This window comes from Dendrobates tinctorius, unplaced genomic scaffold (genome assembly GCF_039654945.1).
Source record: "Dendrobates tinctorius isolate UK_male_01 unplaced genomic scaffold, ASM3965494v1 ptg000356l, whole genome shotgun sequence".
Classification (NCBI taxonomy): domain Eukaryota; kingdom Metazoa; phylum Chordata; class Amphibia; order Anura; family Dendrobatidae; genus Dendrobates; species Dendrobates tinctorius.
The window spans coordinates 763,303-784,285 of record NW_027362022.1 but is presented as its reverse complement, the minus strand read 5'-3'; the positions used below and the strand labels follow the sequence as shown (position 1 = coordinate 784,285).

Genomic DNA, 20,983 nt, shown 5'->3' with positions numbered 1-20,983 from the left:
ACTGCTCTCCTGAAATACTCTGTGCTGCTGTCACCCTGCTCCTCCCCCATATACCTCCCTCTGTGCCCCCCCATAGACCAGCGCACTGCTCTCCTGAAATACTCTGTGCTGCTGTCACCCTGCTCCCAGAATCCTTGCTGCCTGCCATCCTCGGTGACTGAAGACCCCATTCCTCTCCTCAGATCCCAGATCACCATGCGATGTGTGAAAGCGAGGTGACAGGGGCCTGATATATGGAGGAAGGAGCAGGGTGACAGCAGCACAGAGTATTTCAGGAGAGCAGTGTGCTGGTCTGTGGGGGGCTCCCTGTTCGGTGCCAGGGATTGTACATAGAGCGCTGTGTTTTATACACATGGATGGACCGCCTGCTTGTCTGCTCCACAGAAATCCAGGAAACATTTCTGCTGATTGATGACCTGTTCTGATCCAGACTTTACATGCAATGACAGTCAGTAACTTTGCAGGCCCCATCACAATGGCTGCTCAGTGTTCCTAGATGTCATCCTCTTTTCCCTTAGCAAGCACCCAGTAGGGGAGGAGAGGAGTGACACCACACCCATGTCAGCAGATTCCGCCCATACAGTGTCCATTTTAGGGCATGATTATATATCAAAATCAAACATCATGGACACTGTACACCCATAATTACTGCAGGACAGTAATGTGAGCTAGTTGTACACTAGGTTTTAGTGCCAAATTTCAGTATCTGCTCCCCCTAGTGTTAACAAGTGGAAATGCCAAACTTTTTAAAATTATTTTTCATATTTTCCAAAATTAAAAACAAATGATAATATTTTTTAAGAAAATGTAAACATTAATTCTTTACATTTTTTTCAATTGCTGAAAAAATTTTTTTGGGATGGCACCTTCCCTTTAAGATCCCCTCCCTCTGATATTACGAGTGTGTGTAGGGACTTAGGTTTAGAGTCAGCGCCAGCCAGTGGCAAGCTACAGCCACAATAGCATCCTCCACAGTGCTAGCGTCCGACAGTGCGCCTGCTACCGGTCATTGTGGATTAGCGGCAGTGTCTGTCGTCGCGCTGCTGTCTGCAGCTCCTCTTGGCGTCCGCAGTAGCGACGCCGCACGCACTCCTCTGAGACCTGTGACGTTAACAGGCTCAACCTTCTGTGTTTAGCACTTAGGCGTCTCTGAATAGACAGATCGCTCAGCGCACCCCGGGTGATGTTCAACCTGCGTGCGTTATACCGCCATATTGTACGTCCGCCGTTATCTAGCAGCAGTGTTAACACCTTCTGCACGGTGGACCCCAGGCGGCGCACGCACTTTACGTTATGTAATATTTAGTGCGTTCCGCCGTCCCCAACACACGTTTAATATTTTATTAATGACAAAATTGGACAGTGAAACAATTATAGGACAACAGTTCCTAAAAGAGGCAAAAAATTTGAGGGTGGTGGCGGGAAAGGAAAAGGGAGGGATGGAGGGTAGGTAAATGGAGGAGGAAGACCTTACCCGACTGCTATAATTGATAGGGGAAATCACATTAAAATCTTCCCTTCAGCATTTGGTGTGTGCCAAGTTTACTAGTTACACAGATGACAGCGTGGGAAACACCATAGGAAGTCCGTAAAAATGCAAACAGAAACTCAGCAAATCTGCAAACATCTGTTTTTGCTGCGGATTTTGGCCCAATTCTGCACTGTAAAAATGCACCAAAAACGCACCGTGTGCACACAGCCTGAAGCATCTGCACCATTCATCGGTCTGTTCTAAGACTCAATATGGTGAACCTCACTAGTTTTGGCTAAAGAAGGAATATTTATTTGTTTGATCAAGTGCTTGTTGCAGTCAAGAGGGAGCCGGAATTTGTGACCAGTCAGAGAGATATAATGGTGGGAATCCTGGGGGGAAAAAGCAGCCAGGTCCTCCATGTACTGAAGAGACATGTTTTTATTTTTGCAGGCGAGCTGAAGCAGCCAAGCCGTGCCATTCCTATCGGGACCATCATAGCGGTGATCATCACGCTCTTCGTCTATCTGATCCTCTTCATCCTTACAGCTTTGACTTGTGACAGGTCTGTGATTGCTGCTGATCACAGTTGTGTCCACCCTTAAATTTCTGCACCTTTCCGGGCACTATAGCAATTGACATGACCTGTCCGATGAACCCCTCCGCCAGCTTCTCCCCAGTCTGTTTTGGGTAATTGATGGGTCTTTCCCGAAGTACGTACATTAGAGAAGACCGATCAATTGGATCAGTTGTGGAAGAAGCTGGTTGGGTCTTCAGTGTTTTCCATGAGATGCTATAGCGTTACAGAGTAAGACCTGACTGCAGTTGTGGGAGAAGCTGGTTGGGTCTTCAGTGTTTTCCATGAGATGCTGTAGCGTTACAGAGTAAGACCTGACTGCAGTTGTGGGAGAAGCTGGTTGGGTCTTCAGTGTTTTCCTTGAGATGCTGTAGCGTTACAGAGTAAGACCTGACAGCAGTTGTGGGAGAAGCTGGTTGGGTCTTCAATGTTTTCCATGAGATGCTGTAGAGTTACAGAGTAAGACCTGACTGCAGTTGTGGGAGAAGCTGGTTGGGTCTTCAATGTTTTCCATGAGATGCTGTAGCGTTACAGAGTAAGACCTGACTGCAGTTGTGGGAGAAGCTGGTTGGGTCTTCAATGCTTTCCTTGAGATGCTGTAGCGTTACAGAGTAAGACCTGACTGCAGTTGTGGGAGAAGCTGGTTGGGTCTTCAGTGTTTTCCATGAGATGCCGGAGCGTTAGAGTAAGACCTGACTGCAGTAGTGGGAGAAGCTGGTTGGGTCTTCAATGCTTTCCTTGAGATGCTGTAGCGTTACAGAGTAAGACCTGACTGCAGTTGTGGGAGAAGCTGGTTGGGTCTTCAGTGTTTTCCATGAGATGCTGTAGCGTTACAGAGTAAGACCTGACTGCAGTTGTGGGAGAAGCTGGTTGGGTCTTCAGTGTTTTCCATGAGATGCTGTAGCGTTACAGAGTAAGACCTGACAGCAGTTGTGGGAGAAGCTGGTTGGGTCTTCAGTGTTTTCCATGAGATGCTGTAGCGTTACAGAGTAAGACCTGACTGCAGTAGTGGGAGAAGCTGGTTGGGTCTTCAATGCTTTCCTTGAGATGCTGTAGCGTTACAGAGTAAGACCTGACTGCAGTTGTGGGAGAAGCTGGTTGGGTCTTCAGTGTTTTCCATGAGATGCCGGAGCGTTGCAGAGTAAGACCTGACTGCAGTAGTGGGAGAAGCTGGTTGGGTCTTCAATGCTTTCCTTGAGATGCTGTAGCATTACAGAGTAAGACCTGACTGCAGTTGTGGGAGAAGCTGGTTGGGTCTTCAATGCTTTCCTTGAGATACTGTAGCGTTACAGAGTAAGACCTGACTGCAGTTGTGGGAGAAGCTGGTTGGGTCTTCCGTGTTTTCCATGAGATGCTGGAGCGTTGCAGAGTAAGACCTGACTGCAGTTGTGGGAGAAGCAGGTTGGGTCTTCCGTGTCTTCCATGAGATGCCGGAGCGTTGCAGAGTAAGACCTGACTGCAGTTGTGGGAGAAGCAGGTTGGTTCTTCAATGCTTTCCTTGAGAAGCCGGAGCGTTATAGAGTAAGACCTGACTGCAGTTGTGGGAGAAGCAGGTTGGGTCTTCCGTGTTTTCCATGAGATCCCGGAACGTTATAGAGTAAGACCTGACTGCAGTTGTGGGAGAAGCTGGTTGGTTCTTCGATGTTTTCCTTCCGATGCTGGAGCGTTATAGAGTAAGACCTGACTGCAGTTGTGGTGCCATGATGACCACGGTAAGGGAAGGATGAAAGAACTGACAGGTTCCTTTTAAGGAAATCAGTAGCTCTCAATATAATTGTAATACATCATCATGACATACCTGCAAAACACATGACGGGCTGCAATTTACATCACAACCACAGAGAGTCTACACACAGACACGCGTAGCATAAACCTTTCCCGGCAGAGTATTGAGAAATCAGCTTCTTTTCTAACCTTGCTCTCTAGGACGCTTCCATGTAGAACTGAGAGGATCCTTAGTTGTATTGATGAGAAGATCACCGTCTCCAATCTAATGCTCTCCTGATAAAGGATCCCAGTAGATGAGCCGTGCTCCCGTCATTTTCACACTTGTGCTTCAGTAGATTTGATTCCTTTACAAGATGAAGCCAGTAAAGTATAAGTAGTGAGGTTGGATTGAGTTCTGGCGGCACCACCAGTGGGCAAGTTTCTTGAGGTCCACTCTTGACGTTATCTGTGATCATTTTCCCTTTTCTCAGGACGTTACTTAGAGAAGACTATGGCTTCTTCCGTCAAATCAATTTCTGGCCTCCGTTTGTCTTGATCGGAGTTTATGCCACCTCTCTGTCGGCATCCATGAGCACTCTCATTGGGGCATCTCGCATCTTGCATGCTCTCGCCAAGGATGACCTGTTTGGTGAGACTTCTGTTTGTTGATACTCGGTTATTTCCAGAGCTCTGTGGTCTCTAGTCCTTCTGATTTTGTGGCTTTTTCAGGAATCCTTCTAGCTCCTGCAAAACTTGTGACAAAGGGAGGCAACCCCTTGGGAGCGGTGGTGTACACCTGGGCTTTGGTGCAGGTGAGATGTTTTCTGGATTCTTTTTGTGCTGTTGGTTGCCACAAAAAGTCAGCTGCACAATCTGCCTCATCTCTGTTCTTCTTAGCTGGTCCTGCTGGCCGGAAAGTTGAACACCATTGCTGGAATAGTGACGGTTTTCTACCTCATGGCATATGCGGCAATAGACCTGGCCTGTTTGGCACTTGAATGGGCGTCTGCTCCAAATTTCCGGTAAGTTTTCTGACTTTCAACTTCTTTTTTAGGTTTGCTTTCTTTCTGCTTCATATTGTGCTGATTTTTTTCCTTATTCTCCATAGACCCACATTCCGTCTCTTCTCCTGGCACACATGCCTGCTTGGCATAGTGAGCTGCCTCGTAATGATGTTTCTCATTAACCCTGCCTATGCCTCTGGCAGCATTGTCCTCCTTCTCCTCCTGCTGGGATTTATTCACTTCAGGAGTAGCAGCAGCAGTTGGGGATACATCAGCCAAGCACTTATATTCCATCAGGTGAGATCTGGCCATAGTATGAAAGTGGAGGCATATGAGGGAAAGATCCACCATGCAGAATGATGGTGATGAGGTAGATTAGATATGAGGAGGTCTACCATGAAGAATGGTAGTGATGATGTAGAGGAGACATGATGAGGTTGACCATGAACAATGATAGTTTCAGGCAGATGAGACAGTAGGAGGTCCACCATGAAGAATGATGATGATGAGGCAGGTGAGACATGATGAGGTCCACCGTGAAGAATGATGGTGATGAAATGGATGAGACATGAAAAGGTGCACCATGAAGAATAATCGTGATGAAGCACATGAGACATGATGAGGTCCACCATGAAGAATGCTAGTGGCGAGGTAGATGAAACACCAGGACGTCCACCATGAAGAATGATGATGATCAGATGGATGAGAGTTGAGGGGGTACACCATGAAGAATGATAGTGATGAGGCACGTGGAAATCCACCATGAAGAATGATAGTGATGAGGTAGATCTATGAGAATGACCAGCATGATGAAATATTGTGTTGAGACATGAGCAAGTCCATCTGGAAGACTGATGGGACTTGTAAGGTCAAACTTGAAGAATGAATGATATTATTTAGGTTAAATAATGTTTTATGGTCACACTATTATGAATGATAAAATTAAGTAGAAGCAGCAGACTTGTTTGGGTTTTTTTTTTTATCTCCTTGCTCCTCTCCTCAGGTCAGGAAATATCTACTTCTTTTGGATGTACGTAAAGAGCATGTAAAATTCTGGAGGCCACAGATTCTGCTCATGGTGTCCAACCCTCGGAGTTCATGCCAACTCATCAAGTTCATCAACGATCTGAAAAAAGGGGGATTGTACATTATGGGTCATGTAGAAACTGGAGATCTAGGTGAGATGGTGCATTCTGTGTTAGCAGGACCTGAGGCACCATTGTTAAATTAGGTGGTTCCATAGGACCGGTGCCCTGATGTGTTGGGTCATCTGTCAGGATGCTGTAATATGTACAGTGCTCTGATTCTTTGGGCAGTGTGATGGGATTGGTGCATTGATACTTTGCCTGATTTGATGGTTGTTCTTATTGCATGAGCGTTTTGATTCATGATGGATGTATGATGCATTGGGTATTCTGATAAGTTTGGCAGTTGTATAGGATGGCTGCTCTGCCACTGTGGGCAGCCTGATAGGATGGATGCTCTGATGTGGCCAGTCTGGTAGGATGGATGCACTGACACGTTGGGTAGTCCGACAGGATGGGTGTTCTGACATTTTGAGTGGTTTGTAAGGATGGGCGGTTTGATACGTTGGGTGCTCTGACAGGATGGTAGGATGAGTGATCTGACATGTTGAGTGGTTTGTAAGGATGGGGGCTCTGATACGTTGGGTGCTCTGACACATTTGGTGACACGTTAGGCGCCTTGGTAGGATGGGTGCTCTGACATGTTAAGCGGTTTGTAAGGATGGGCGCTCTGACACGGGTGGTCTGACAGGATGGTAGGATGGGTGTTCTGACATGTTGAGTGGTTGTAAGGATGGGTGCTCTGATACGTTGGGTGCTCTGACAGGATGGGTGATCTGACATGTTGAGCGGTTTGTAAGGATGGGCGCTCTGATACGTTGGGTGCTCTGACTGGATGGTAGGATGGGTGCTCTGACACGTTGGGTGACAAGTTATGCACTCTGGTAGGATGGGTGATCTGACATGTTAAGCGGTTTGTAAGGATGGGTGCTCTGATACGTTGGGTGCTCTGACTGGATGGTAGGATGGGTGCTCTGACACGTTGGGTGACAAGTTAGGCACTCTGGTAGGATGGGTGATCTGACATGTTAAGCGGTTTGTAAGGATGGGCGCTCTGATACGTTGGGTGGTCTGACAGGATGGGTGTTCTGACATGTTGAGTGGTTGTAAGGATGGGTGCTCTGACACGTTGGGTGGTCTGACAGGATGGTAGGATGGGTGATCTGACATGTTGGGTGGTCTGACAGGATGGTAGGATGGGTGATCTGACATGTTGGGTGGTCTGGTAGGATGGGTGCTCTGACACGTTGGGTGGTCTGACAGGATGGTAGGATGGGTGCTCTGACATGTTGAGTGGTTTGTAAGGATGGATGCTTTGACAGGATGGGTGACACGTTGGGCGCTCTGACAGGATGGGGGGTTTGGTAGGATGGATACTTTGACAGGATGGACAGCCTGATGGGTTAGCTGCTCTGAAGCAACGTTCTCCTCTTCTTCCGTCTTCAGATATGCTCCCTTCTGACCCAGTTCAGGCACATTACAGCTTCTGGATGAGTCTGGTGGATAAATTAAATGTTAAAGCTTTTGTGGATTTGACCCTGAGTTCATCGGTACGACATGGGACACAACAGCTTCTACGTATCACAGGGCTCGGTATGTACAGTGCACCTTCCATCGATGGTGCCCACTCACATAGACAGAATCCATTGGCTTCCTGCACTGACACACGCTAGATCACCTCCATATTGTATTCTCCTCACCCTTTTTATTTTCCCTCCTTGCAGGAGGGATGAAGCCCAACACTCTGGTGCTTGGGTTCTATGATGACACCACCCCAGAAGACTATTTTCTACAGGACTCTGCCTTCACTCCTGGTCTCTCTCCACATGATGACCCCTTTGGTGTAGACGCCACGTCTTTGCAGGCCCACTTTCCACCTGTTCGTGGTCCAGAGACTCCTCACCATTTGCCACCTATGGAGTATGTAGCCATAATATGCGATGCCCTGAAGATGCATAAGAACATTGTGTTGGCGCGGGATTTCTCCTCACTGGTGAGGCCGGAGACCTGCGGTTCTAACGCCGCCTTGTACATTGACGTGTGGCCCCTGGACCTTCTCCGGCCCCAGGCTTCTGCTTACGTGGATGTTTGCAGTTTATTTTTGCTCCAGATGGCGTGCATTCTGAACATGGCAGCCTCGTGGCGCCGGTACCAGCTGCGGGTCTTTCTCTGTGTGGAGTCATCAGGTGGCAGCAGTGCTGATGGAAATGGCTTTTTAGCAGCGGAAGTCAAGTTCCGCGAGCTGCTTGTCAAGTTGCGCATCCGAGCGGCTATCCGGGTGGTTGACTGGGATAGGGTGGCGGTGTTTCGGGGCCAGGGTGGAGAGCACACAGGTCTAACTCGGGAGCCCATCTCTGTGGAGTATCTGAAGGCGGCCAACCAAGCGGTGCTTGAGGAAGGCGGCGTGGAGTCCGCTGTGCGGTTCCTTTACCTCCCCCGGCCTCCTGCAGATCCCACCATACATGAAGGATACTTGGAGGAACTGAACACCCTGACGGAGGGGCTAGGCCCCACCCTACTGATCCACGGCCTCACCCCCGTTACCTGCACCGAACTGTGACGGACGCCCTGCATCAACCATTCCAGCGGCTTCTAGAACCTTCCAGCGCAATAATGATCCACGTTTCGATGCCACTCCATCCTCCGTATATGGTTGTAGTTCTCCCTCTTGGAAACTACTGCTGATCTTCAGTGATCATCCCATGGATGTGGAGCTGGAGATCAGCGGCCAGTGCTCCTGATCCCTCCTGCAGACATACGTGCCAGTAGCTGCGCCCGATGGTGGGTGAGTGGTGCGTTTCGCCCAGGATTCGCTCTCCCTCGCGCTTTCTGCGTTTCGCCTTTATCTACATTCTGAACGGTTTTCTTTTTGTACTTCACACCGACGGAGAGTTTTGGAATTTTTTTTTTCTGTTCAGTCATTGGTAGAAGGCCGGCCGGGCTGGGAAGAACCGGTGGCACAGACCCATGCTTCCTGTGTTTACAGGCGTGAGAGCGCCCCTCAGGGGTTCAGGCTGTTTTATTTATTTCTGGATGAACAGGAACCTTTTCCTCTTCTTTTAACATTTGTGTTATGCCATGCCTATACTCCAATCACACCCAAATCTGCAGCACAATTTTACTATTTTGTTTCTAATGTTTCGCAGCCAGAGCTGTAATCACAGTTCCACTGATCGAACGTTTCACAGACAAAGTTTACAACTCTACTGTTATATGTCTATGATACTCCAGTCACACCGGAAGAAGCACTCGAGTCACTTCTCTATCTCACTCTCCATTTACACGCAGCGCTGCCTTCAGAAGTTTTCTGCCCAACACTCCCAGAGCTGCAATCATAATTCTACTTTTAAATCATGTGACATCCAGAGCTGCATTTTCGGTACTGTTCTTGCAGTCACAGCATGCATTCCTGTTCTGTCTCATCGCCTATGCTCATACAGAGCTGCATTCATAATTCTACTTGTGTCACATTCCATTCACAGCCAGAGCTGCAGTCACAACTCTACAATTTAATCTTGTCACATACACTACTTTAAGAACTCTGCACTTACAAGATGTCTCCTACTCTACTCTAGTCACAACTTGGCTTCCTCTGCTGTGTCTCACATTCACAACCAGAGCCGAAATCCCAATTTTGCTCTTTGAATGCATCACATCCAGAGCTGCGTTTAGGTTTCTGCTGTTGCAGTAACATCATACACTCCTTGTCTTGTGTTCCGTTCACAGTTCTAACTTGCTTCTTTTTTTTGCACTCCAATTACTCCCAAAGCTGAATGAATTATTGGGCAAACCGCTATTTCCTCAGCTGAGCTCCCACAATGCCCTGGGAACTGGAGAACATGCACTACAAGTACCACAATGCTTCACAGCAGGGCTACCCTGTTCTGGAGCGGAGGAGCAGCGGTAGGCAGCAGCAGTGACTCGGAAGGATCACAGCCTGAGAGTTGGCAGCAGCGCAGCAGAAGTCCTCTAGTCTTCCATGGTTGACGGTAATGAATTAGGGTGGGGACGGGGTGAGGTCCTGATGGCAGCGCTCAGTCCACCCTGGTCCTGACAAAGATGGCCAACAGTCACGTGACATGAAATCACTTCTCCGTACACAGACGGGGGTCCCGCCGTTTCCATGTGTATCTCGCACCTGTGACCCTCACCGGCGCTCGGATCGCTTTATGTTCGCTAATTATTAACACGTTTTGGCTTTTTGGCCTTTTTCTAACTTTTCTTTGTGTTTGTTTTTTTTTTTTTTTTTTTTTTATAATGCGGGAGAGTTTAGTTTTGGTTCCTTTGGGCCCCGGCACATTGGCAGCCGGGCCCCGTGTCATGCTGGTACAGAGCCTGTCCCGGGTCGGGGCTGGCGGGGGCAGGGTTGTTGGGCCTCGCTGGTCAGTCTGACTCTAATGGACCCTGAAGAAGATGGAATATTTCAGGCCGGGATCTTGAGAACCTTGTCGCCTTTCCGCTGCCGGACGGAGAGGTAAGCCGCGTCCCAGATATGATGGTGCCTCCGATTCCACCTGCTGCAACTGCGGGGTTGGCTCCCGATCAATGATGTCTTCAGGGCTCCCTGAGAAAGGAGTCTGACAACCAGGTTCCCACCCGGCTGCCGGTATATGCATGGATCCAGTAAACTGTGTACATCCGGCTGTCTGTATATACCTGGATCCAGTGCACTGTGTACATCCGGCTGCTGGTATATACCTAGATCCAGTGCACTGTGTACATCCGGCCACCGGTATATATCTGGATCCAGTGCGATGTGTACACCCGGCCACCGGTATGTACCTGGATCCAGTGCGATGTGTACACCCAACTGCTGGTATATACCTGGATCCAGTGCGATGTGTACACCCAACTGCCTGTATATACCCGGATCCAGTGCACTGTGTACATCCGGCTGTCGGTATATACCTGGATCCAGTGCAATGTGTACACCCGGCCGCCGGTATATACCTGGATCCAGTGCAATGTGTACACCCGGCCACCGGTATATATCTGGATCCAGTGCGATGTGTACACCCGACCGCCGGTATATACCTGGATCCAGTGCGATGTGTACACCTGACCGCTGGTATATTCCTGGACCCAGTGCTCTGTGTACATCCGGCTGTCGGTATATACCTGGATCCAGTGCCCTGTGTACACCCAACTGCCGGTATATACCTGGATCCAGTGCCCTGTGTACACCTGGCCGCCGGTATATACCTGGATCCAGTGCGATGTGTACACCTGGCTGCCGGTATATATCTGGATCCAGTGCCCTGTGTACATCCGGCCGCCGGTATATACCTGGATCCAGTGCCCTGTGTACACCTGGCTGCCGGTATATACCTGGATCCAGTGCGCTGTATACACCCGGCTGCCAGTATACGGATCAAGTACGAGGTGTACACCCAACTGCCGGTATATACCTGGATCCAGTGCGATGTGTACACCCAACTGCCGGTATATACCTGGATCCAGTGCCCTGTGTACACCCAACTGCCGGTATATACCTGAATCCAGTGCCCTGTGTACACCCAACTGCCGGTATATACCTGGATCCAGTGCGAGGTGTACACCCAACTGCCGGTATATACCTGGATCCAGTGCAATGTGTACACCCGGCCACCGGTATGTACCTGGATCCAGTGCCCTGTGTACACCTGGCTGCCAGTATATATCCGGATCAAGTGCGAGGTGTACACCTGGCTGCCAGTATATACCCGGATCCAGTGCACTGTGTACACCAGGATGCCGGTATATACCAGGATCCAGTGCGATGTGTACACCCAACTGCCGGTATATACCTGGATCCAGTGCCCTGTGTACACCTGGCCGCCGGTATATACCTGGATCCAGTGCGATGTGTACACCCAACTGCCGGTATATACCTGGATCCAGTGCCCTGTGCACACCTGGCTGCCAGTATATATCCGGATCAAGTGTGAGGTGTACACCTGGCTGCCAGTATATACCTGTTCCAGTGCATGGTGTACACCTGGCCACCAGTATATACTCAATCCAGTGCGCTGTGTACGTCCAGACGGTATATATGCGGATCCATAACCATCAAAACACAGTTTCCGGGCTTATATAATAGCACTGCCGAAAAAATGAAGAGATCCAGGAGGAATAATATTAAAATAACAAGTTTATTAATTATACATACCAAATTAAAAAAAACCCAAATAATGCCCAGTAGGAGGCACACAATTCCCTAACAGCAATAAATCATGTGTAGGTAATATAAAGTCTAATATGGAGGAAAATCAAAGAGAACAAATTATATACCATAGAGCCTCCCATAGCAGAAAAGACCATGGATAAGACCATATGTCTAAATATCCAAATATAGCGGCAACATGACAACCAAGTCTACGTCCCTATATCAATAATCATAAGTAACCTGCTAACCAGTGGGCTAAAAATAATGAGAATCAAATAAATGCTCCATAATTAACAATACCTGGACACTGTGAGCACAAGTGACAGTGGGTGACGCAGCCTCCTCCACCCCAACGCGCGTTCCGGGGACGGAAGAAGCTTGTTGCAAAACGTGCGTTGGGGAGGAGGCGGCTGCGGCGCCCATTGTCACTTGTGCTCACAGTGTCCAGGTATTGTTAATTATGGAGTAGGGAATTGTGTGCCGCCTCCTGGGCATTATTTGGTTGTTTTTTAATTTTGTATGTATAATTAATAAACATATTATTTTAATTTTATTCCTCCTGGATCTCGTCATTTTTTCGGCAGTGCTATTATATAAGCCCGGAGACTGTTTTGATAGTATGTGATTTTGAAGTGCCAGACCTCAATTATCTATTGGACTCTATTGCTATATGGATCCATAACCGTGTATTAATCCTGGGTTGCATCAAATCATATGCTTCACTCACCTCCAGAGCTGCAATCACCATTCTGCTGTTACATTGTGTCTTATCCTCGAGTCACTTCCAGAGCTGCAGTCACTATTCTACTGTTACATCGTGTCCCTATCCTCCAGTCACCTCCAGAGCTGCACTCACCATTTTACTTTTACATCAGTCATTTCCAGTTACAACAGAATAGTGAGTGCAGCTCTGGAGGATAGGACATGATGTAACAACAGAATAGTGAGTGCAGCTCTGGAGGATAGGACATGATGTAACAGCAGAATAGTGAGTGCAGCTCTGGAGGATAGGACATGATGTAACAGCAGAATAGTGAGTGCAGCTCTGGAGGATAGGACACAGCAGAATAGTGAGTGCTGCTCTGGAAGTGACCTGGTGTGACTGGGACTCTGTACAATACTTCTGCTGGGTGATATATGGAGGATTAACCCTCGCATTGCTGGTGGCTGTGCTGCCTGGGGAAGGTGCGGCAGTTGTTGCTTTTCGTTCCCTCCCCACACCTCAGACCTGCTCCTGTACACTGGGGTCCGGGGGGCTTTGTGGATGGTCAGTGCCTTCTTGTTTCTGCCTTTGCCCCCGGGGGTGCAGGCTGGAGGCCTAATCCCAATTGTGACTGTTACAATGTTGTTGTTTACTATTATTTTTTAACCTGAGTTTTATGTAACAATTTGTCACTTAATAAAAGTTAAAAAAAGCTGTGGAGACTGATCCTGGGGGCAGAGGGCTGTAACAAACGGAAGCAGAGCGGCCGGCACTTATTACGGGGTCGATGCATGCAGAACTTCAGCTGGAAGATGGACACCAAGCCAAATCTCTGCAGTCCCTCCGTAATCGGCGCCCCACTCCCCGTAATCAGCACCCCCTCCTGTAATCCGTGGCCCCTCCGTAAACCGCGCCCCTCTCCCCCCCGCAACTACCGCCCCCTCCGTAATCAGCGGCCCCTCTCCCTCGTAATCAGCGGCCCCTCTCCCTCGTAATCAGCGGCCCCTCTCCCTCGTAATCAGCGGCCCCTCTCCCTCGTAATCAGCGGCCCCTCTTCCCCTGTAATCAGCAGCCCTCCCCATAATCAGCAGCCCCTCTCCCTCGTAATCAGCGGCCCCTCTTCCCCTGTAATCAGCAGCCCTCCCCATAATCAGCAGCCCCTCTCCCTCGTAATCCGCGTCCCCTCTTCCCCTGTAATCAGCAGCCCTCCCCATAATCAGCAGCCCCTCTCCCTCGTAATCCGCGTCCCCTCTTCCCCTGTAATCAGCGGCCCCTCTCCCTCGTAATCAGCGGCCCCTCTTCCCCTGTAATCAGCAGCCCTCCCCATAATCAGCAGCCCCTCTCCCTCGTAATCCGCGTCCCCTCTTCCCCTGTAATCAGCGGCCCCTCTCCCTCGTAATCAGCGGCCCCTCTTCCCCTGTAATCAGCAGCCCTCCCCATAATCAGCAGCCCCTCTCCCTCGTAATCAGCGGCCCCTCTTCCCCTGTAATCAGCAGCCCCTCTCCCTCGTAATCCGCGGCCCCTCTTCCCCTGTAATCAGCAGCCCTCCCCATAATCAGCAGCCCCTCTCCCTCGTAATCCGCGTCCCCTCTTCCCCTGTAATCAGCGGCCCCTCTCCCTCGTAATCAGCGGCCCCTCTTCCCCTGTAATCAGCAGCCCTCCCCATAATCAGCAGCCCCTCTCCCTCGTAATCAGCGGCCCCTCTTCCCCTGTAATCAGCAGCCCTCCCCATAATCAGCAGCCCCTCTCCTTCGTAATCCGCGTCCCCTCTTCCCCTGTAATCAGCAGCCCTCCCCATAATCAGCAGCCCTCCCCATAATCAGCAGCCCCTCTCCCTCGTAATCCGCGTCCCCTCTCCCTCGTAATCAGCGGCCCCTCTTCCCCTGTAATCAGCAGCCCTCCCCATAATCAGCAGCCCCTCTCCCTCGTAATCCGCGTCCCCTCTTCCCCTGTAATCAGCAGCCCTCCCCATAATCAGCAGCCCCTCTCCCTCGTAATCCGCGTCCCCTCTTCCCCTGTAATCAGCAGCCCTCCCCATAATCAGCAGCCCCTCTCCTGCACTTTTCATTGTTCATGTACCAAGTATAACACCAGCACCACAGGAGTGGGGGAGCAGTCACCTGGCTGTCCGCCCGCCGTGGCCTGTGACTCCACTAGGTGGCGCCTTTGTATAGGGAGATCTTGGGGCTCCATAAGTGTAGGATCACCAGCGCTTGTAATAGTGTGTCTGGAGCTGGAGGATTAAGAAGATCCATTAATTGTCAGAGAAGTGTTCATCAGAACTATCGACCCATTTAAAGAGGCTGTTAATTGCTCCGACAAACGGGCGAAATACTCATTCATCAGGTGCAATTCTATGTGAGGCTGCTTACACATCGTCATTCACGGCTGCACATCGCCCCTTGTAACGCCGAGCTGTGAGTGCAGGGCTACGGCTACTGTGCCTAATGCCCCCACACACCGTAATCCTAGGGTCGGCCTGGTGAAGGCCTCTTCATGGCGTTACCCATGTGGGCTCCAGACCGATCTCCGACTATCATTGCATCCAAGACAGACAGACCTCCGTTCTGGCCTCCATTGCTGTACGGTGCGGCACCACAAATGCCTGTTAAAGAACTGCGCTGTGAGCTCAGGAGGCCTGCTGAGGGAATGTCACACCGGTCCTAGTCCCTGGATTATGGTGTGTGTGTGGGGGTATAATGTCAGCTAGACCCCACTAGGCTTCATTTCCGGTTCACAGCGTCAGTGTTACACTGGTTTCTCCAAAGTGTCTCCGGAGCCGTTTCCCAACACAACAACCCGAGGCGCTGCTGTGAGCCACCTGCGTGAGCTACAACTGCCCCTGTGGCTGCAGTGTCTCCAGACTTGTCTCCATCAGGGACATCATTGGTCAGTGATCACACAGGAGCTGCCAGCAGTGTCTCCAGACTTGTCTCCATCGGGGACGTCATTAGTCGGTGATCACACAGAAGCTGCCAGCAGTGTCTCCAGACTTGTCTCCATCGGGGACATCATTGGTCAGTGATCACACAGAAGCTGCCAGCAGTGTCTCCAGACTTGTCTCCATCGGGGACGTCATTAGTCGGTGATCACACAGGAGCTGCCAGCAGTGTCTCCAGACTTGTCTCCATCGGGGACATCATTGGTCAGTGATCACACAGAAGCTGCCGGCAGTGTCTCCAGACTTGTCTCCATCGGGGACGTCATTGGTCGCTGATCACACAGAAGCTGCCAGCAGTGTCTCCAGACTTGTCTCCATCGGGGACATCATTGGTCAGTGATCACACAGGAGCTCCCAGCAGTGTCTCCAGACTTGTCTCCATCGGGGACGTCATTAGTCAGTGATCACACAGGAGCTGCCAGCAGTGTCTCCAGACTTGTCTCCATCGGGGACGTCATTGGTCAGTGATCACACAGGAGCTGCTGGCAGTGTCTCCGGACTTGTCTCCATCGGGGACGTCATTAGTCAGTGATCACACAGGAGCTGCCAGCAGTGTCTCCAGACTTGTCTCCATCGGGGACGTCATTAGTCAGTGATCACACAGGAGCTGCCAGCAGTGTCTCCAGACTTGTCTCCATCGGGGACGTCATTGGTCAGTGATCACACAGAAGCTGCTGGCAGTGTCTCCGGACTTGTCTCCATCGGGGACGTCATTAGTCAGTGATCACACAGGAGCTGCCAGCAGTGTCTCCAGACTTGTCTCCATCGGGGACGTCATTAGTCAGTGATCACACAGGAGCTGCCAGCAGTGTCTCCAGACTTGTCTCCATCGGGGACGTCATTGGTCAGTGATCACACAGGAGCTGCTGGCAGTGTCTCCGGACTTGTCTCCATCGGGGACGTCATTGGTCAGTGATCACACAGGAGCTGCTGGCAGTGTCTCCGGACTTGTCTCCATCGGGGACGTCATTGGTCGGTGATCACACAGGAGCTGCTGGCAGTGTCTCCGGACTTGTCTCCATCGGGGACGTCATTGGTCAGTGATCACACAGGAGCTGCCAGCAGTGTCTCCAGACTTGTCTCCATCGGGGACGTCATTAGTCAGTGATCACACAGGAGCTGCCAGCAGTGTCTCCAGACTTGTCTCCATCGGGGACATCATTGGTCAGTGATCACACAGGAGCTGCCGGCAGTGTCTCCAGACTTGTCTCCATCGGGGACATCATTGGTCAGTGATCACACAGGAGCTGCTGGCAGTGTCTCCAGACTTGTCTCCATCGGGGACGTCATTGGTCGCTGATCACACAGAAGCTGCCGGCAGTGTCTCCAGACTTGTCTCCATCGGGGACATCATTGGTCAGTGATCACACAGGAGCTGCCAGCAGTGTCTCCAGACTTGTCTCCATCGGGGACGTCATTAGTCAGTGATCACACAGGAGCTGCCAGCAGTGTCTCCAGACTTGTCTCCATCGGGGACGTCATTAGTCAGTGATCACACAGGAGCTGCCAGCAGTGTCTCCAGACTTGTCTCCATCGGGGACGTCATTGGTCAGTGATCACACAGGAGCTGCTGGCAGTGTCTCCGGACTTGTCTCCATCGGGGACGTCATTAGTCAGTGATCACACAGGAGCTGCCAGCAGTGTCTCCAGACTTGTCTCCATCGGGGACGTCATTAGTCAGTGATCACACAGGAGCTGCCAGCAGTGTCTCCAGACTTGTCTCCATCGGGGACGTCATTAGTCAGTGATCACACAGGAGCTGCCAGCAGTGTCTCCAGACTTGTCTCCATCGGGGACATCATTGGTCAGTGATCACACAGGAGCTGCTGGCAGTGTCTCCGGACTTGTCTCCATCGGGGACGTCATTGGTCAGTGATCACACAGGAGCTGCTGGCAGTGTCTCCGGACTTGTCTCCATCGGGGACGTCATTGGTCGGTGATGACACAGGAGCTGCTGGCAGTGTCTCCGGACTTGTCTCCATCGGGGACGTCATTGGTCAGTGATCACACAGGAGCTGCCAGCAGTGTCTCCAGACTTGTCTCCATCGGGGACATCATTGGTCGGTGATCACACAGGAGCTGCCAGCAGTGTCTCCAGACTTGTCTCCATCGGGGACGTCATTGGTCGGTGATCACACAGAAGCTGCCAGCAGTGTCTCCAGACTTGTCTCCATCGGGGAAATCATTGGTCAGTGATCACACAGGAGCTGCCAGCAGTGTCTCCAGACTTGTCTCCATCGGGGACATCATTGGTCAGTGATCACACAGGAGCTGCCGGCAGTGTCTCCAGACTTGTCTCCATCGGGGACGTCATTGGTCAGTGATCACACAGGAGCTGCTGGCAGTGTCTCCAGACTTGTCTCCATCGGGGACATCATTGGTCGGTGATCACACAGAAGCTGCCGGCAGTGTCTCCGGACTTGTCTCCATCTGGGACATCATTGGTCAGTGATCACACAGAAGCTGCTGGCAGTGTCTCCAGACTTGTCTCCATCGGGGACATCATTGGTCAGTGATCACACAGGAGCTGCTGGCAGTGTCTCCAGACTTGTCTCCATCGGGGACGTCATTGGTCAGTGATCACACAGGAGCTGCTGGCAGTGTCTCCAGACTTGTCTCCATCAGGGACATCATTGGTCGGTGATCACACAGAAGCTGCCGGCAGTGTCTCCAGACTTGTCTCCATTGGGGACGTCATTAGTCGGTGATCACACAGTAGCTGCCAGCAGTGTCTCCAGACTTGTCTCCATTGAACACATCAGAGACGCCATTGGTCAGTGATCACACAGGAGCTGCCGGCAGAGGATCCTGATGATTGGTACCTTCCTCAGACAACCATTAATAACCTCAGTAGTTGTAGCAGAGGCCGAAAGTGCCGGGATTTCTGCAAATTTCCATTTTTTGATAAGTTATACATCAGTGACGTTTCCATCCCTAGATGTCCATCATTCACCATTTTTTTTTTTTTTTCTTCTTGGTCTTGAAATTTCACAGTTGAGAAGTGTGTGTACATGTATGTTTATGTGTATATATACTTACTGAGTGTGTGTGTACATGTTTATGTACAGTGACTTGAGAAAGTATTTGGCCCCCTGGAACTTTTCAACCTTTTCCCACATATGCTTCAAGCATAAAGATACCAAAAGTAAATTTTTGGTGAAGAATCAACAACAAGTGGGACACAATTGTGAAGTTGAACAAACTTTATTGGTTATTTTAAATTTTTGTGGAAATTCAAAAACTGAAAAGTGGGGCGTGCAATATTATTCAGCCCCTGTAACGTAATACTTTGTTGCGCCACCTTTTGCTGCGATTACAGCTGCAGGTCGCTTGGGGTATGTCTCTATCAGTTTTGTACATCGAGAGACTGAAATTCTCGCCCATTCTTCCTCGGCAAACAGCTCGAGCTCAGTGAGGTTGGATGGAGATCGTTTGTGAACAGCAGTTTTCAGCTCTTTCCACAGATTCTCGATTGGATTCAGGTCTGGACTGTGACTTGTCTCCATCGGGGACGTCATTAGTCAGTGATCACACAGGAGCTGCCGGCAGTGTCTCCAGACTTGTCTCCATCGGGGACGTCATTAGTCAGTGATCACACAGGAGCTGCCAGCAGTGTCTCCAGACTTGTCTCCATTGGGGACGTCATTGGTCAGTGATCACACAGGAGCTGCTGGCAGTGTCTCCAGACTTGTCTCCATCGGGGACGTCATTAGTCAGTGATCACACAGGAGCTGCTGGCAGTGTCTCCGGACTTGTCTCCATCGGGGACGTCATTAGTCAGTGATCACACAGGAGCTGCTGGCAGTGTCTCCGGACTTGTCTCCATCGGGGACGTCATTGGTCAGTGATCACACAGGAGCTGCTGGCAGTGTCTCCAGACTTGTCTCCATCGGGGACGTCATTGGTCAGTGATCACACAGGAGCTGCTGGCAGTGTCTCCGGACTTGTCTCCATCGGGGACGTCATTGGTCAGTGATCACACAGGAGCTGCTGGCTGTGTCTCCGGACTTGTCTCCATCGGGGACGTCATTAGTCAGTGATCACACAGGAGCTGCTGGCAGTGTCTCCGGACTTGTCTCCATCGGGGACGTCATTGGTCAGTGATCACACAGGAGCTGCTGGCAGTGTCTCCAGACTTGTCTCCATCGGGGAAATCATTGGTCAGTGATCACACAGGAGCTGCTGGCAGTGTCTCCGGACTTGTCTCCATCGGGGACGTCATTGGTCAGTGATCACACAGGAGCTGCTGGCAGTGTCTCCAGACTTGTCTCCATCGGGGACGTCATTGGTCAGTGATCACACAGGAGCTGCTGGCAGTGTCTCCAGACTTGTCTCCATCGGGGACATCATTGGTCGCTGATCACACAGAAGCTGCCGGCAGTGTCTCCGGACTTGTCTCCATCGGGGACATCATTGGTCAGTGATCACACAGAAGCTGCTGGCAGTGTCTCCGGACTTGTCTCCATCGGGGACATCATTGGTCAGTGATCACACAGGAGCTGCTGGCAGTGTCTCCAGACTTGTCTCCATCGGGGACGTCATTGGTCAGTGATCACACAGGAGCTGCTGGCAGTGTCTCCAGACTTGTCTCCATCAGGGACATCATTGGTCGGTGATCACACAGAAGCTGCCGGCAGTGTCTCCAGACTTGTCTCCATCGGGGACGTCATTGGTCAGTGATCACACAGGAGCTGCCAGCAGTGTCTCCGGACTTGTCTCCATCAGGGACGTCATTGGTCAGTGATCACACAGAAGCTGCTGGCAGTGTCTCCGGACTTGTCTCCATCGGGGACATCATTGGTCAGTGATCACACAGGAGCTGCTGGCAGTGTCTCCGGACTTGTCTCCATCGGGGACATCATTGGTCAGTGATCACACAGGAGCTGCTGGCAGTGTCTCCAGACTTGTCTCCATCGGGGACGTCATTGGTCAGTGATCACACAGGAGCTGCTGGCAGTGTCTCCAGACTTGTCTCCATCAGGGACATCATTGGTCGGTGATCACACAGAAGCTGCCGGCAGTGTCTCCAGACTTGTCTCCATTGGGGACGTCATTAGTCGGTGATCACACAGTAGCTGCCAGCAGTGTCTCCAGACTTGTCTCCATTGAACACATCAGAGACGCCATTGGTCAGTGATCACACAGGAGCTGCCGGCAGAGGATCCTGATGATTGGTACCTTCCTCAGACAACCATTAATAACCTCAGTAGTTGTAGCAGAGGCCGAAAGTGCCGGGATTTCTGCAAATTTCCATTTTTTGATAAGTTATACATCAGTGACGTTTCCATCCCTAGATGTCCATCATTCACCATTTTTTTTTTTTTTTTCTTCTTGGTCTTGAAATTTCACA

At 50.6% G+C, this 20,983-nt stretch overlaps 1 protein-coding gene across 1 annotated transcript in view; it reads left to right on the top strand.

The window, feature by feature from the left end:
• Nucleotides 1-13,406, top strand: part of SLC12A9 (solute carrier family 12 member 9) — a 56,638-nt gene extending 43,232 nt beyond the window's left edge. Inside the window, exons 7-14 of the mRNA XM_073562519.1 lie at nucleotides 1,925-2,036; nucleotides 4,247-4,404; nucleotides 4,485-4,567; nucleotides 4,653-4,777; nucleotides 4,864-5,056; nucleotides 5,763-5,937; nucleotides 7,291-7,437; nucleotides 7,569-13,406. Coding sequence (XP_073418620.1) covers nucleotides 1,925-2,036; nucleotides 4,247-4,404; nucleotides 4,485-4,567; nucleotides 4,653-4,777; nucleotides 4,864-5,056; nucleotides 5,763-5,937; nucleotides 7,291-7,437; nucleotides 7,569-8,404 — 1,829 coding nt within the window. The 3' untranslated portion in view covers nucleotides 8,405-13,406. The remainder of the gene's footprint in view (nucleotides 1-1,924; nucleotides 2,037-4,246; nucleotides 4,405-4,484; nucleotides 4,568-4,652; nucleotides 4,778-4,863; nucleotides 5,057-5,762; nucleotides 5,938-7,290; nucleotides 7,438-7,568) is intronic.
• Nucleotides 13,407-20,983: the final 7,577 nt, after the last annotated feature.